The 17,855-nt window shown below is 46.5% G+C and overlaps 1 protein-coding gene across 1 annotated transcript in view; it reads right to left on the bottom strand.

Annotated features, from left to right (window-relative positions):
• Positions 1 to 17,855, bottom strand: part of ARHGAP42 (Rho GTPase activating protein 42) — a 177,062-nt gene that overhangs the window by 131,319 nt on the left and 27,888 nt on the right. Inside the window, exon 2 of the mRNA XM_081001917.1 lies at positions 4,367 to 4,462. Within this exon, the coding sequence (XP_080858043.1) occupies positions 4,367 to 4,462 (96 nt within the window). The remainder of the gene's footprint in view (positions 1 to 4,366; positions 4,463 to 17,855) is intronic.

Raw genomic sequence — 17,855 nt, 5'->3', positions numbered from 1 at the left:
AGCCTTAATGGGCTAAGAGAACTAGGTAAGTATCGTGGTAGGTTTTCAATCCTGTTTCACCCAGGATTAATAAACACAAGTGCCTGAGGATCGGTGGAAATCATTTCACAATGATCTGAAGTTTGGGGTGAACTAATAATCTCCTAAACCCATTCCTACTCAGCTAACCTTCCACTGCAGTCCTCCTGTGACTATCAAAATTGCCACCACTGCAGCTGTAATATTCTTCAAATCTACCCTCTACTTCCGCACTCCAGACACAAACTTCAAAAATAGTTTACCATTTTGTTTTGTTTTCATTAATGAAACGAATCTTTCCTCAACTTTTAAGTGAGGGTTGAGAGATCTTTTTTCCACCCACGTGGACAATGGCCGCACTCTGCCCTCCATCTAGGGAAGGCAAGAGTCCTTAGCACACTTCAAGGATGCATTACGGACAGGCAAAAATGCACATTACCCAAGAGGAGAGGTTTTTTAATCTATTAGCTCTAACATACTTAAAGGTGCTCAAAACCCAACAAGCTATTGTAGCCACTTCCGCCATGCGCTAAAAGTACACCTACCTTCGCTCTTAGGGAGAGGCGAGGAAAAGAGAGGAGAAAGGAACAAGATATTTCCTCTGGCTAGTAACCCTGAGGAATATTTGTGCAAGCATGAAGGACAAAGACAGGAGCCGTTATATGACTTAAATAGCTGTGAGTTTACATACTGGCAAATATTTGCACACATTAGTGCCACCTAAGTCGCTCGCCCTTTTGTGATAAGAGAGACCTTGCTTCCATTTGAACATCGGAAGCTGCCTTATGCTATGTCATTAGTCCATCAAGCTTGGTTTTTTTATCTATACTGACAGGCAGTGGTTCTCTAGTGTTTTGGACTGGGGTCTCTCCCAATCGTACCTGCAGATTCTGGGGGTTGCACCAGGGAGGGGCGTTCTGCATGCAACGTCTGCCCCTGAGCTGCAGCCCTTCCCCAAAGGAAAAGAAAAAGTTCTACTGTCAAGACCGGAACTTGCAGATTCAATTCTTACTTGACTTGATTTATGAACCTTGATTCCAGCGAACTACTATGATCCACTCATGCCCAAATTTTGCTCAACTCTTCGATCTGGATGATACAAGTGCATTTATTGGGGAACCTTGTGAAGTTAAGCCTTAAGAAGAGTGGGAGTAAGGGAAGAGACATTGCAATGCAGGCATTGTACGTCGCCTTTCAGGAAAGAGAGGGAAATCTGAGAATGTCCCTGTCTTGAGAATGCTTCCCACAGGATGCTGTTCCTTTCCCCCAAAGAACAGTGATAAATAAGCCAGTGCAAATGGGGCTTTACAGCTGGGAGACAGAAGGAATAAGCATGCCTGGAGAACTTTTGTAAAACACACGTGTTAGGCAGGGAGCAGGAATAAACCATGTTGTTGTTGTTGTTGTTTAGTCGTTTAGTCGTGTCCGACTCTTTGTGACCCCATGGACCAGAGCAAGCCAGGCACTCCTGTCTTCCACTGCCTCCCGCAGTTTGGTCAAACTCATGCTGGTAGCTTCGAGAACACTATCCAACCATCTCATCCTCTGTCTTCCCCTTCTCCTTGTGCCCTCCATCTTTCCCAACATCAGGGTCTTTTCCAGGGAGTCTTCTCTTCTCATGAGGTGTCCAAAGTATTGGAGTCTCAGCTTCAGGATCTGTCCTTCCAGTGAGCACTCAGGGCTGATTTCCTTAAGAATGGATAGGTTTGATCTTATTACAGTCCATAGGACTCTCAAGAGTCTCCTCCAGCACCATAATTCAAAATCCCCTTCATGGATCACTGCCTTGCCGTGGCGAAGGGGCTTGAATAACTCAGAGAAGCTATGAACTATGCCAAGCAGGGCACCCAAAATGGACAGATCATAGTGGAGAGTTTAGACCAAACGTGATCCACCTGGAGGAGGAACCAGCAAGCCACTCCAGTATCCCTGCCAAGAAAACTTCATGGACAAAGACAACAGGCATATAAAAGTAAACCATACTAAACACTTAAACACTTTCAACAGTCATGGCTTTCCCCAAAGAATCTTGGACTTGCAGTTCTGTGAGGGGTCTAATTCTCAGAATCCTACACAAACTACAGTTCCCGGTATTCTTTGAGGGGAGTGGTGGCTTTTAAAGAGCTTGAAATGTATAGTCTGAATGTGACCCTAAGTTAATAAAGTCAGTTGAAGCCAAGCAGCTCTGCCAACTGCAGAAATGTGTTTTTTATTTAAGGTTGGGGCAGAACTGGGTTACAAAGTCAGCCTTTCGTTTGTCACATACCCCCGGCGCTGCTTCTTCGTACCAGAATCCTGGCTGCATAATCCAAGAGGTCGCCATCTTGGAACTGAATCTACAAATGAAATTCATGGCTGCCTAACTTTTTACTGCATTTCCCCTCTTCTTTTCCTCATCCCGCTCATTCCTCATGCCTTTGTGTAACATCTTGCCTGATCAAGAGTTCCAGAGAACTCAGAAGCTTTTCCAAACTCCTGTGGCATTTTGGTTGGTCCTAATAAAAGGTATTCTCAAGGGACGCGGGTGGCGCTGTGGGTAACACCTCAGCGCCTAGGACCTGCCGATCGCACGGTCGGCGGTTCGAATCCCCGCGGCGGGGTGCGCTCCCGTCGTTCGGTCCCAGCGCCTGCCAACCTAGCAGTTCGAAAGCACCCCCGGGTGCAAGTAGATAAATAGGGACCGCTTACCAGCGGGAAGGTAAACGGCGTTCCGTGTGCTGCGCTGGCTCTCCAGATGCAGCTTGTCACGCTGGCCACGTGACCCGGAAGTGTCTGTGGACAGCGCTGGCTCCCGGCCTATAGAGTGAGATGAGCGCACAACCCTAGAGTCTGTCAAGACTGGCCCGTACGGGCAGGGGTACCTTTACCTTTTTAATAAAAGGTATTAACCAACTGTGGAATTTGAAGTGGTTAGGGTTCCCCCCTATAGACGAATATTGCCAGCTATACTTTTTATGTGCCAAATAAACAAAAAAAGAAAGAGTTAATAGCCAAAATACGTAGTCAGATGGACAGCATATAAAATAACAACAACAATAACTACTACTACTACTACTACCATTAATCCTGTTCCCAGTGGCCACCCAGATGTCTATGGGAATCCCAAAAGCAGAACCTGAATTTCATAGCACAGTCTAAGTGAACACACTCTCGTTTTAGTTCCACTGAATTTTTATTTTTAAAAAACCCACCAGGCACTTGACATAGAATTGATCTAAATGTCACCCATTCCCTGCCAATTTATATTTCTCATCCAGTTTCAGAGATGAAAGCTCACTTCATGATAATGCATCTTCGCCATCTATCATCTGCGGCTGAAAGATTGCAAGTGTCATTTTGGAAGATGAAGGAATTGCAGTCATTAGCAATAGGGGGAGTGATGTATTGCGTTTTCAATCTAATGTCCATCTGGGAAGGATTAATATGGCCATATCATACCACCCCACAGATAACACAGATAACTGCCAAAAATATATGGGATTTTTACATGGTTTTCATTTATTCACATTCTGTCATCCCTCTCTAGCCATCTCTCCCCATAGGTGGGGTCCCCTGTTCTTATTCAAAATGATCAGCCTTTCTTCAGCCATAGCATGCATCTCTCTCTCTCTCTCTCTCTCTCTCTCTCTCTCTCTCAGATTAACCACATGCAAACAGATATTTTTTAAACCCCAAAAAGTTTCAGGCTACATTTCAATATCTCATTGATTAAAAGTCAAGCTAAGAGGATGAGCCATGAATCTTACACCACTGCAGCCTTGGGAAAGCTTGAACTCACACAAATCCTTGGATATCCACAGCATAAAAACTGGTGATCCCTGATTTGAACAGTGGGTGATCCTGTTCACATGAAAGAACACATTGCACAGCTTCTGCATACATTGTCCAACTGATTTAGAAACAGTGAGGCAGAATAGCAGCTATAAAAAGGATTAAGTGATTGTTGATATTAGCCAAGAATGGGAGAAACATAGCATGACGCTATAAACTTGAAGTGAGTCCAAAACTGCAATTCATGTAGATAGCATATTTATGCAGAGGGCAGAAAAGAGAGCAGGTGGTACCCATGCTAGATAGGACAGTCAAACTTTGTAGCTGGCTCTCCCAGCCAAGACCCAATCCTAAAAGTATTCCAATGAGAATCCTTATAATTATTGTCTTGCACAACCTATGCAATCTTGCAATTATAATATTTTGCATTAGGAAGACTGAAAACCCATCATCCTGCCTATTCCTGGCTTCTGAACAGAAGTGCCAAGAGAACACTGGTATTGTAATTCTAACAAGTTCTACTTTGCGTAGGATTAAAATCTTAGTAAGGAGAGCAGAAGCAGTGCAGAACACTCACCAATACTAATTTCATCATCCGTCTCAGCATCTCCTATGCACTCAAACTGAAAATCTTGAAGCGACTGGGAAAATTTTTGTACTGCTATGGATAGATCTGTAAAAGAAAAAGATTGAAAATGATCAGAGTGTACATTGCACAGAAATACATATTTGGAATACACTTACTGTAAATATATATATGTATATATATGTTTGTGTGTGTGTGTGTGTGTGTGTGTGTATACATACATATATATATATATATATATATATATATATATGTATATATGTATATATGTGTATGCATGTATTCTCTCCTGTATCCTGGTATACTTGATTACATGATTCAAGGTATTGCCAAATTTGCTGGGGGAAAAATGCATCTGGTGAATCTGATACTTTATAGGCTAGACTCTATCTGCTTGGGGACCCATCGAAGGAAAAGGACTGGAATGCATGGCAAGCCCTAAAATTACTACGGACCACTCCAATGCAGGTCTAAAGACTGCAAATCCAATTATAGGGTGCATCTGAAAACACTCAGGGCAGACAAGAAGGATAATGCAGGATCACATTATAACCTTGTTTGATGCAAACATTTAAGAAAATAAAAACAGAAACCATACACACACCACCACAGATAAATAGGAAACAGTACACTTTGGAGGATGGATCGATGGCGGCTAACAGATTGAGGTTGAATCCTGACAAGACAGAAGTACTGTTTTGGGGGGACAGGAGGCGAGCAGGTGTGGAGGACTCCCTGGTCCTGAATGGGGTAACTGTGCCACTGAAGGACCAGGTGCGCAGCCTGGGGTCATTGTGGACTCACAGCTGTCCATGGAGGCGCAGGTCAATTCTGTGTCCAGGGCAGCTGTTTACCAGCTCCATCTGGTACGCAGACTGAGACCCTACCTGCCCGCAGACTGTCTTGCCAGAGTGGTGCATGCTCTGGTTATCTCCCGCTTGGACTACTGCAACACACTCTACATCCCATTGTTTTCTATTGATACACTGTATTCTCTGCAGCCCTGCTTTTGCAAATCCTGGAGAACACACTGGAAACTGAATTGCAGTTATTCAAAACAGAAGCTCATCTGGCAGTCTTCTCGATATATTGAACTGTTGCGCTGCCTCTAATATTTTACGTAATGTGTGTTCTTTATTACAAAACACGTGGAGTTAAATGCACTCTCGGCGAATGTCCCGCAGACTCACTGGATGCTTCTTATTCCTAGATATGCAGAAAACATCTACAGAAGCAATGCATCATTCTCGTTTGACAGCTGCACATATGAGAGGAGACAGCAGAGCTTCTGCAGCCCAAGTGTGAAGAGTAGAGGTTTTTGGCAAGTACCATTACCCTTAATTCTTCTTTCCGGGAGGTATCCAACTAAACAGTTCTGCTAGCACAAGGGGTTTTAGCTGCACAGGGAACTTCTCTGCTTTCTCCTCTCCCTGTACATCTCCTAAATCTATTCTGGGGTTTCCCCCAATCCTCCGGAACAATACACAGGGCAGACAAGGAGCAGGCAGGGATGAGGCTACAGTAGTTCGACTGTGCAGCTAAAACCCACAGCACTTGCCTCAAAACTGAGAGATCCAGAAGCAACAGGGACATTTCACCTACAGTGGTACCTCGGGTTAAGAACTTAATTCATTCCAGAGGTCCGTTCTTAACCTGAAACTGTTCTTAACCTGAGGTACCACTTTAGCTAATGGAGCCTCCCGCTGCCCCTGTGCCACCACTGCGTGATTTCTGTTCTCCTCCTGTAGCAAAGTTCTTAACCTGAGGTACTATTTCTGGGTTAGTGGAGTCTGTAACCTGAAGCGTCCGTAACCCGAGGTACCACTGTACTCAGTTCCTGTGAGAGACCACCCTAGCAGACCAAGGCAGAAACGAGGTGAGTAGCCATACCAGAAAAGATGAAGATAATCTATTTCATCCAGAAATCACTGGGACTACCACACACCTGCAAGCAACCTTGGTCAGAATCAGTTGTACCTTGGATTCCAAACGCCTTGCAAATCGAACGTTTTGGCTCCCAAACACCACAAACCCGGAAATGAGTGTTCCGGTTTGCGAACGTTCTTTGGAACCCAAACATCCGAGGCAGCTTCTGCGGCTTCCGACTGGCTGCAGAAGCTTCCTAAAGCCAATTGGAAGCCACACCTTGGTTTCCAAACGTTTTGGAAGTCGAACGGACTTCCGGAATGGATTCCGTTCGACTTCTGAGGTACAACTGTATACCCTTCTGTAGTTAACGGAAAAACATTACTTCTGGTAAATGAGCCACCATAGAGCTGGAGGGCCATGAAAATTTTTGCCTTGGGCGTTCTAGACATTTCTACCCATGTACTATCTGAAACCAAATGGGTTGCCAGGTGTGAAATATATTGACATATTTTTAGCTCTCCTACCCCACTAATGCATCACCTTGCCGACAAAAGTCTGCATAGTTAAAGCTATGGTTTTCCCAGTAGTGATGTATGGAAGTGAGAGCTGGACCATAAAGAAGGCTGATCGCCAAAGAATTGATGCTTTTGAATTATGGTGCTGGAGGAGACTCTTGAGAGTCCCATGGACTGCAAGAAGATCAAACCTCTCCATTCTGAAGGAAATCAGCCCTGAGTGCTCACTGGAAGGACAGATCATGAAGCTGAGGCTCCAATACTTTGGCCACCTCATGAGAAGAGAAGAATCCCTGGAAAAGACCCTGATGCTGGGAAAGATTGAGCGCACAAGGAGAAGGGGACGACAGAGGACAAGATGGTTGGATAGTGTTCTCGAAGCTACCAGCATGAGTCTGACCTGCGGGAGGCAGTGGAAGACAGGAGTGCCTGGCTTGCTCTGGTCCATGGGGTCACGAAGGGTCGGACACGACTAAATGACTAAACAACCACAACAAAAACCCCACTAATATGGTTGGTGTCAAGTCTAAAAAGACTTTTCCGCACCAGATAAAAAGACCTCCTTATTTACTCAAGTCTTAGGGCGAATGTGCCTCTTAAGTTTGTTGTTAGGATTATCAGTTGTAACTGCTGCACACGTTTTACGGTTTCATTATCTGACAGCTTTATCATTGCATTTGTAACCTGCTCTGGGATTCCTTTTCCTAACAAAGAGTGGAGGCTAGAAATATCTTGAGTAAATAAATGCACGTGAAGATTTTAAGCTTTGGCCTCAACAGGAGAGGTCAGGGTGAACAGAAACGCCACTGCAATATTTGTAAAGTCTGAAGCACTTCAGTAAAATGGACATTCACTCTTTACAGCTCAATGGAAATGTCCCCTTTTTCGTTGCTTCTGAGTTTATCAGAGGGGGTAAGAAGGCACATGTCAATGTGGGGGGAGAAATAAATGACGGGCCGCACCCAGCAAGAAGCAGGCGCATAGGGGAACTAGCCATGGGTGCAAGATGAAATGACCTCATTAAACAGAACAAAAGAAGTGTTTGAATATCACTGCTATGTATAGGCTGGGAATGGCTGCACCCCGTTCCAAAATTCAGCAACTAAATAGCGGGCTGACAGGCCAAACATCCGATCCATGGAACACAGTTGTTGCAGGGGTGTGTGGGTGTGTTTTTAAACTGGATGTCTGGAAGTTGCAGTCCTGGTTTACATCACCCAAGTGCCCCTTCACAATGTGTTTTAAATACATCTACAGACCAAGCTTCTTAAGATTCCCATTTAAATATATCCCAATTTCAGATGTAGTGCTTCAGCTGCTGTTTTGTTTTTGGAAGCAAACTGGACTAGACTGTTCTCCCCACTGGTCAAATGTCACCATTTTGGGGAAAGATATCACACTTTCCCCCATACGCATTAATGACAGGATGTGTTCAGATTGAGAACTGTAGTTGTAGCCACACTTGAGATTTTCACCCTATTCATGGAAGAGAACAGATATCATGAACATCTTGATTTAACTGTTTTGGTCTGAGCTAGGGATAACTTTTGTACTTTTACGCTGTGCACTGCCCTGAGATCTTCGGATGAAAGACGGTACACAAATTTAATAAATAAATAATAAAAAAACCCTCCTGCCAAAAACGGCTCATGAAATGACAGTTGCTCAAAATATATACCCAAAATGCCTCACAGAATATGGGAAACGACACACACATTTCCTTGCACATACAATAAATATAAAGATTCGAAACTATTCTGAGTCTTTCACAATTGCTGGATTTTTTTGTGAGAGAAGAGAAAGTGTTTTCATGTCTGCAGCATTCCTGAATAGTGATGGCATGACCTTTGGAAGTCTTCAAGCAGAGGTCGGATACCTATCTGTCATGGATGCTTCAGCTAAGATTCCTACACTGAAGCGGGGCTGGACTAGATGACCCTCGGTGTACCTTCCAACTCTACAATTCTAGGATTCTATGTGGAAGCATGCAGGAAAACCTGGAAAGGAAGCAGCAGCTGTAGTCTGACAAACAGTACATCTGAAAAGGCCCTAAAAGGTAAAGGGACCCCTGACCGCTAAGTCCAGTTGCAGATGACTCTGGGGTTGTGGCGCACTCATCTTGCTCTGTAGGCCGAGGGAGCCAGCGTTTGTCCGCAGACAGCTTCCAGGTCATGTGGCCAGCACATGGCAAACCAGAGCAGCTCACGGAAACTCAGATGCTCTACCATCTGAGTTGATGTGGGAAAGCGATTCTCCAAAAGCAGGATGTTTTTGAAAACCACTGCTTTAAAAGCGATCGTTACCGAGGGATGTGTTTTCTCATAGTGCCTTCATCTCGCTCAGCGTTTTGCGTAACAAATGGGTTTGGTGTTTTACAACCATGATAACATTTCCTTTTATAAAAACCCTCCCTATGCCATATGTTTCTGACTCGACACATCAAGCTGTGGGGGGGTTGATGCATAATCCCCAAAGCAGAGGGTGTTTCCATGCAATTGCTGGTTTTATAATGCTTGGGCTTTTATAGGAGAAGCACACAGCATTAGATTTATTTATTTCATAAAATTTATATACCGCTCGACTGTAGGGAAAAAACCTCAGTGCAGTTAAGGTAAAGGTAAAGGGACCCCTGACCATTAGGTCTAGTCATGGACGACTCTGGGGTTGCGGCACTCATCTCGCTTTACTGGCAGAGGGAGTTGGCATACAGCTTCCAGGTCATGCGGCTAGCAAGACTAAGCCGCTTCTGGTGAACCAGAGCAGCGCACAGAAACGCTGTTTACCTTCCCGCTAGTGTGGTACCTATTTATCTACTTGTACTTTGACGTGCTTTCGAACTGCTAGGTGGGCAGGAGCAAGGACTGAGCAATGGGAGCTCACCCCGTTGCGGAGATTCGAACCGCCGACCTTCTGATCGGCAAGTCCTAGGCTCTGTGGTTTAACCCACAGCGCCACCCACGTCCCACATACAAGACTGCTTGCAGGTTTATTCATCCGCCCTGCTTTTCTTTCATGGGGTACTCAAGTTGTCTAATAAAAAACGAACTAAAAACAAAGCAAGAGAAATAGCTTTTTTTAAAAAAAAATGTTTAAAGGCTTGGTAAGAAAGAGAACAGAGGCAACAGGAAATAACGTGAGGCGGTGATTCTTTGGCGGGAAAATAATCTGAGGGGCAAGGGATAAGACCCCCTTCCCTTCAGCTTGCAGCTTTGGCAGTTGTATTGTACAAAACATTTGAGTTCTCCACTTAGCCATTGTTCTGGCACACTTTCACAGTATAGAAGAGAGTGTGGGGCGAATGTACTTTATAAATAAAGCAGGACAAGACTGCCAACTAGTATGAGGTGTTTGTGCTTTGAATCTCCGGGTCTCCCCCCTCTCTAAAAATCATTTATTCATACCCCACCCATCTGGCTGGGTTTCCCCAGCCACCCTGGGCAGCTCCCAACAGAATATTAAAAGCACAATAAAACACCAAACATTAAAAATTTCCCTAAACAGAGCTGCCTTCAGGTGTCTTCTAAAAATCAGTTGTCTATTTCCGTGACATCTGGTGGGAGGGTGTTCCACAGGGCAGGCGCTACCACCCACAATATAGCCCTGCTAGGTAGGAAATACAACTTGGGACTTGAAGCTACCAGAACAATCAACAGCCAGGAAACTAGATCAATAATCGAAAATACGCTAAAGGAACAAGTGCGCCCTGCTCACATGTATGGGGCACTCAACAGCTCCCGTGCCCGATACAGCTAATTTCATTCATGCTACAGTGGGACATCTCTATTTTTTCACCCCTGCTTTTCTTTTTCCACAGCTAAGATTGTAAACACGCCAGCTGGTAAAGCAATTATGCTTAGAGAAGCCTGGAAGAATTAAAATGGCTTTAAAATAGGAATAAAGAAGTATTTTGTTAGTTAATATTACCGGGCATATCCAATGGGGCCCAACGATTAGAGCAGGCATCCCCAAACTCGGCCCTCCAGACGTTTTGGGACTACAACTCCCATCATCCCTAGCTAACAGGACCAGTGGTCAGGGATGATGGGAATTGTAGTCCCAAAACATCTGGAGGGCTGAGTTTGGGGGTGCCTGGATTAGAGGAACACATAAGGGGGCTCTGAAGTCTTTACTGCCACCCATCCTATTCTGTTTCACCTCAGGTAGCCTCTCCTTGTACAACCCTGATTTTAAACCGGCCGTGGTATTTTCCCCTTTTCACAAACACCCCACTCCTCTCAAGTGCTAGACAAAAAAACACAAATGTGCATAAATATGTTTTAAAGTAGTAGTAGTGAAGTAAAAAAATTCATGCTGCAACACATTAGCAGCCAATGCAAGACATTTAAAGCCCTATTATTACCATTTTAGCAATCAGTGTTTCCCCCCAAAGAATCCTGGGAACTCTAGTTTTTTAAGGGTGCTGAAGGTTAATTGGAGAGCCCAATTCCCAAGTGCTTTAGCAATCCTTCCCAGGAAACTCTCTGGGAATTGTAGTTCTGTGAAGGGCATAGAGGCCCCTTAACAACTCTTTTAGCACCCTTAACAAACTACAGCTCCCAAGATTCTTTGATGGAAGGCATGATTGTTCAAAGGGGTACTGGTAGAATGCATTACATGCATGATGCAGGTAAGACAGAAACAGCAATAAATCAGAGAGAAAGAGCTGGGCGGGGGGACTCTGTAAACTTTTTTTTAACAAAACCCACTGGCTTAGACCAACAGTCCTTTAACAGCGCAGAGACAGAAACTATGCAGCCAGCAGCAGCCTCTCGGTGCAAAGCCTTTTCCCTGTGGACAGATGTGAGTTATCGTCCAAAACTAGGGTGGCCCTGTGGGTTAAACCACAGAGCCTAGGGCTTGCTGATCAGAAGGCAGGCGGTTCGAATCCTCGCGACGGGGTGAGCTCCCATTGCTCAGTCCCTGCTCCTGCCAACATAGCACTTCAAAAGCATGTCAAAGTGCAAGTAGATAAATAGGTACCGCTCCAGCAGGACGGTACACGGTGTTTCCGTACGCTGCTCTGGTTCGCCAGAAGCGGCTTAGTCATGCTGGCCACATGACCCGGAAGCTGTACGCCGGCTCCCTCGGCCAGTAAACCAAGATGAGTGCCGCAACCCTGGAGTCGTTCATGACTGGGCTTAACTGTCAGGGGTCCCTTTACCTTTACCTTAGGAGGAAATCAGTTTGAAGAAGGCAGCTCTGTGGTCCAGCTTACCACCTCAGCAAAAACAAATGCCTGAGCTGGCAAGTTTGAGCATTCTTACAAACAAAGATAACTCTATATCTATCTATCTATCTATCTATCTATCTATCTATCTATCGCTTCTATCACCACTCTGAAATTCCTTATGATGAATCAGAAAGAGGCTATACAGTGGTACCTCAGGTTAAGTACTTAATTCGTTACGGAGGTCCGTTCTTAACCTGAAACTGTTCTTAACCTGAAGCACCACTTTAGCTAATGGGGCCTCCTGCTGCTGCTGCCGCGCCGCCGGAGCCCGATTTCTGTTCTTATCCTGAAGCAAAGTTCTTAACCTGAAGCACTATTTCTTTATTAGCGGAGTGTGTAACCTGAAGCGTATGTAACCCGAGGTAACACTGTATTTTAAAGCAGGGTGGGAAACCTGAGGCTTGCAGTCAGCCAAGGTAGTTCATCACCCCACATAATGTGTTATCCCCCCCTCAAACACAACTCTAATAATAATAATTTATTATTTGTACCCTGCTGATCTGGCTGGGTCTCCCCAGACACTCTGGGCGGCTTCCAACAAAGATTAAAAATACATTAAAATGTCACACATTAAAAACTTCCCACCTGTAATAATGCCTTTTACAGGTCAGTATAAAAACAGGGTCTCTGGCGGCGAAAACTAGACACAAGCAGCCTCCGCAAACCCCTCTGCTACCCTGATAAAGACAGTGACTGTTTGCTGGTTGTTTGCAAGAGACGTCAGCCAGTCAAAGGGGAAAACCCATGCTGTCGCAGAGCAGAGCACGTCCTGCCAAAAAAATGTAAGGGCAAAAAGGCCTTTTCGACAGAGCGTTTGTTGTCCTCGTCAGTGAATGCTCTCTCACATATCTGCTCAGTGCTTTGCATTTCCGTCGTGTGTCAGCTTGCAAGCAACGGAATAATAATGAGCCACGTGATGCCGTTTGGGGGTTGACTTCTCTCCTCAAGTTAGGGATGCAAGCTGGAACTGTTCCTCATAGAAAGAAGTGGATTGGAGGTGGGAGACAGGAAGGTTTATAAACAAGAGTCCCACTATTCCTCACCTTCCGTACTTTTGAAGTCGCTCAATAAAAGAAAAGTGAAAAAGTGATCCTCTACTGCTCCACTCTCTCTCTTTCAAGACCTGAAGTACAACCTGTGGATCATCTAACTCAGCCTTCCACCAACCTGGTCTTCTCCAGATGTTTTGGACTACAATGGCTGGGCTGGCGCAGATGGGAGTTGTAGTCTACAGTATCTGCGAGAGCACTAGGTTGGCGAAGGCTGATTTAACAATTCCCATTTTTCACTATGTACCGTATTTTTTGGACTATAAGACGCACTTTTTCCCCTCCAAAAATGAAGGGGAAATGTGTGTGCGTCCTATGGGGCGAATGCAGACTCCTTGGCTTCAGCGATAGCAACGCGAAGCCTCTGAAGCCTGCGCTCCGGAGGCTTCGCGTTGCTTCCGCTGAAGCCAGGAGAGTCTGCTCTTTGAGGCTGGCGGTGGGGGAAAGCAGCGCTTCCCCCATCACCAGACCCAGAGGATGGGGGGCAGCGGGAAGGCGCGCGACGCCTTGCCGCTACTCTCCAACCCGGCTTCGAGGCTGGCGGTGGGGAAAGCAGCGCTTTCCCCATCGCCAGCCCCAGAGGATGGGGGGCAGCGGGAAAGCAGCGCTTCCCCCATCGCCAGCCCCAGAGGATGGGGGGCAGCGGGAAGGCGCGCGACGCCTTGCCGCTACTCTCCAACCCGGCTTCGAGGCTGGCGGTGGGGAAAGCAGCGCTTTCCCCATCGCCAGCCCCAGAGGATGGGGGGCAGCGGGAAAGCAGCGCTTCCCCCATCGCCAGCCCCAGAGGATGGGGGGCAGCAGGAAGGCGCGCGACGCCTTGCCGCTACTCTCCAACCCGGCTTCGAGGCTGGCAGTGGGGAAAGCAGCGCTTCCCCCATCGCCAGCCCCAGAGGATGGGGGGCAGCAGGAAGGCGCGCGACGCCTTCCCGCTACTCTCCAACCCGGGTTTGAGGCTGGCGGTGGGGAAAGCAGCGCTTCCCCCATCGCCAGCCCCAGAGGATGGGGGGCAGCAGGAAGGCGCGCGACGCCCTCCCGCTACTCTCCAACCCTCCTTTGGGCTTTTGCGGGAGATGGGGGAATTCCCCCACCTCGCGCAAAAGCAGGCAAAAGCCGTGCGCTCTTTAAAGGGGCTCCGCGGCTTCTGCGGGCTTTTCTAGGAGGTGGGGGAATTCCCGCAGGAGAAAAGCCCGCAGGAGCCGCGCACCCTTTAAAGAGCGCGCCGCTCTTGGGGGCTTTTCCCCGAGGAGGGAGAAGGGACTGACTGGCCGTTTCAGTCCCTTCTCCCTCCTGGTCGAAAAGCCCGCAGGAGTCGCGCGGGGCTCCTGTGGGCTTTTGCGGGAGGTGGGGGAATTCCGCCACCTCCCGCAAAAGCAGGGAGAAGGTCTTGGAGTAGCGGACAGGCTGCCTGTCCGCTGCTCCCAGAGCTGCGGGGGGGAAATCATATTTTTTCCCTTGATTTCCCCCCCTGAAAACTAGGTGTGCCCTATGGGCCGGTGCGTCCTATAGGGCGAAAAATACGGTACATTACTGGTTCGTGCACACCGATATCTGGCTTATTGCTGCCATGGTTTCAACTTTCCTACATGCAAACAAACCAAACAGAAATTTGCCGGTCCACACAGGCTTTGCATACCACTACAGTGGTACCTCGGGTTACATACGCTTCAGGTTACATATGCTTCAGGTTACACACTCCGCTAACCCAGAAATAGTGCTTCAGGTTAAGAACTTTGCTTCAGGATAAGAACAGAAATCGTGGTCCGGCGGCACGGCGGCAGCAGGAGGCTCCATTAACTAAAGTGGTGCTTCAGGTTAAGAACAGTTCAGGTTAAGAATGGACCTCCGGAACAAATTAAATACTTAACCCGAGGTACCACTGTACTTTTTTTTAAAAAAAGTATTTTCAGTCTCCAATGGCCTACCACACTAAAAATAGACACATAGTGGTGACCGTAAGATTTAAAAATGTGCAGCTGATGCAAGGCAAAGGAGTCAAGATTTCCAAAGTTCTTTGATGTGGTGAATCGGACTTTAGCTATGGAGTTTTAGATTTCAGCTTGAGCTCAAGGCAACGAACAGTATATTGAAGAAATCTTGAAACACACACACACACATACAGCAGTAGTGCAAAAAAACAAAAGAAAAGAATAAAAGGATTTAAAATTACAATAGTCATTAAAAATAATCGCATCACAGTTGTCTGGTAAGTTAAAATCCTATGAGGGGGCAACCATTCACGACCCAAAAGCTTCCCTGAAAAAATAAATTCTAACCACTCAGAAGAAGGCCTTAAAGAGCCTTGAAGAGCCAAGTAGGCATATTTCTGGGGATACTGACATCGCCCCTATTCTTGTGTCCCAAAGTTCTGAGTAGATGGGTAGATTTTTATAGGAAGAGAACATGGTCCTTCAGCTATCCAGGCCCCATACTGTGTGAAGGGTTTTTAAGATCACATTTGCCTTTCATGTTCTTTTCCAGTTTGGTCCAATTTGACATGAGAGTCACATGCTCCCAATACAAGGTCATCCTTGATAGCCTGGCCACCATGTTCTGGACCAGGTGCAGATCTAGTTTGCTCATGACTAGAGCTGGGCAATATATTGGTAATTTGTCCGAAACCGGAATGGAGTTCAGATCGCAATACCAGTTTCAGACCAGCAATACATTGCACCAACTCAAACTGCCTACAGATAGGAAAGACACAGGCAGGCAGATGGAGTCTGAAAAGGTTCTGGCGAGCACCTAATTCAGTCACATTTTATATAGCGGGTTCTCCTTTATGGAGAGCATGTGTTGCAGTGGGGGCAACCATGACATCCCCTGTTGCTGGGCGGGTTAATATGGATGGCCACGAATTTGATAGGGCACCTCCAATTGTTGCTGAGGAGAATTTAATGTTGCAAAATTGTTTGATTGATGGGGGTGGTATTTATTCCCTGCACACAGCGTTGAGCTTCCTCTTTTCGCTGTGCGCATCGGATCACCCGCCCACCCTCCCTATATTTAGGGTTTGTTCGCGCTGACCTAGAATCATAGAATCATAGAGTTGGAAGAGACCACAAGGGCCATCGAGTCCAACCCCCTGCCAAGCAGAAAACACCATCAGAGCACTCCTGACATATGGTTGTCAAGCCTCTGCTTAAAGACCTCCAAAGAAGGAGACTCCACCACACTCCTTGGCAGCAAATTCCACTGTCGAACAGCTCTTACTGTCAGGAAGTTCTTCCTAATGTTTAGGTGGAATCTTCTTTCTTGTAGTTTGGATCCATTGCTCCGTGTCCGCTTCTCTGGAGCAGCAGAAAACAACCTTTCTCCCTCCTCTATGTGACATCCTTTTATATATTTGAACATGGCTATCATATCACCCCTTAACCTCCTCTTCTCCAGGCTAAACATGCCCAGCTCTCTTAGCCATTCCTCATAAGGCATCGTTTCCAGGCCTTTGACCATTTTGGTTGCCCTCCTCTGGACACGTTCCAGTTTGTCAATGTCCTTCTTGAACTGTGGTGCCCAGAACTGGACACAGTACTCCAGGTGAGGTCTGACCAGAGCAGAATACAGTGGCACTATTACTTCCCTTGATCTAGATGCTATACTCCTATTGATGAAGCCCAGAATTGCATTGGCTTTTTTAGCTGCCGCGTCACACTGTTGGCTCATGTCAAGTTTGTGGTCAACCAAGACTCCTAGATCCTTTTCACATGTACTGCTCTCAAGCCAGGTGTCCCCCATCTTGTTATGCCTGTCATGGGGTCATCTGCTTTGGAGCAGGGGCCTGGTAGGAATTTTTACCATTTGGCTGATTGGCTGGTGCCATTTGGTTTTTTGCCTACTGCGGAGCAAATCGTCACAACTTGTAAGGTTGCGGTTAGGTGAAGGACCCCTGACCATTAGGTCCAGTCGCGGACGACTCTGGGGTTGTGGTGCTCATCTCGCTTTATTGGCCAAGGGAACCAGCGTACAGCTTCTGGGTCATGTGGCCAGCATGACTAAGCTACTTCTGGCGAACCAGAACAGCTCATGGAAACGCCATTTACCTTCCCGCTGGAGCGGTACCTATTTATCTACTTGGACTTTGATGTGCTTTCGAACTGCTAGGTTGCAGTTAGGCACTGGTTAATTTTGGTTGGTGGAGGGGGTATGGTTGGCTGTGCCTGCCCCTTCAATGCTGCTGCTGCAAGGGTATTCCATTAAAAGAATCCAGGGACTCGCCATGCTCTTGTCCGAACCCCTGTCAAGGGGCTTGGGCCATGCAAGAGCCCCTGGGAGAGGGGAGAGCCTGGCGCCCAGCTTTATTCTCTCCCCAAAAATGTTTACCCTTACTGACTTCCACAGGCTTGCGGTTGTCAGTTCTGTTCCTACCTCTATGTGGGAACAGATAGTTGCTAACCAATGCCTAAGCAACCACTCACATACTGTATTTCAATAAAGTTGTGGCCAAAATTATGCCATAAACCAAAACAAAGATGTTGTGTGAACTGTCTCTTTATTTGGGGGTGTCCTGGAGGGCCTTGACACACAAACTACCAAATCTGTACACCGCTTGGAGGTTATCAGTTTTGAGCAAGCGGTTTATGAATCAAATTTTCCAATTAAATAAGGGCATCTGTCATCTTCGCCATAAGCAGCCACTGACAGAGGCTGTGACCCAGGCTTTGTATGCACATAGGCAGAGAGGACGCACACCCTGAACTGTGCTTCAGTAAATGAGTTCATATAAAGGCATTGGCATATTGTGAGCAAGAAGCATGTTGGAAAATATGCTTCTGAGCTTTGACGGCAACATGCCACTACTTTCCCAAGAGGATTCCTTTGGC

Source organism: Podarcis pityusensis, assembly GCF_964106645.2.
Source record: "Podarcis pityusensis genome assembly, chromosome: 4".
Classification (NCBI taxonomy): Eukaryota; Metazoa; Chordata; class Lepidosauria; order Squamata; family Lacertidae; genus Podarcis; species Podarcis pityusensis.
The sequence above is the reverse complement of the archived record's forward strand: the minus strand, read 5'-3'. Positions and strand labels throughout refer to the sequence as shown.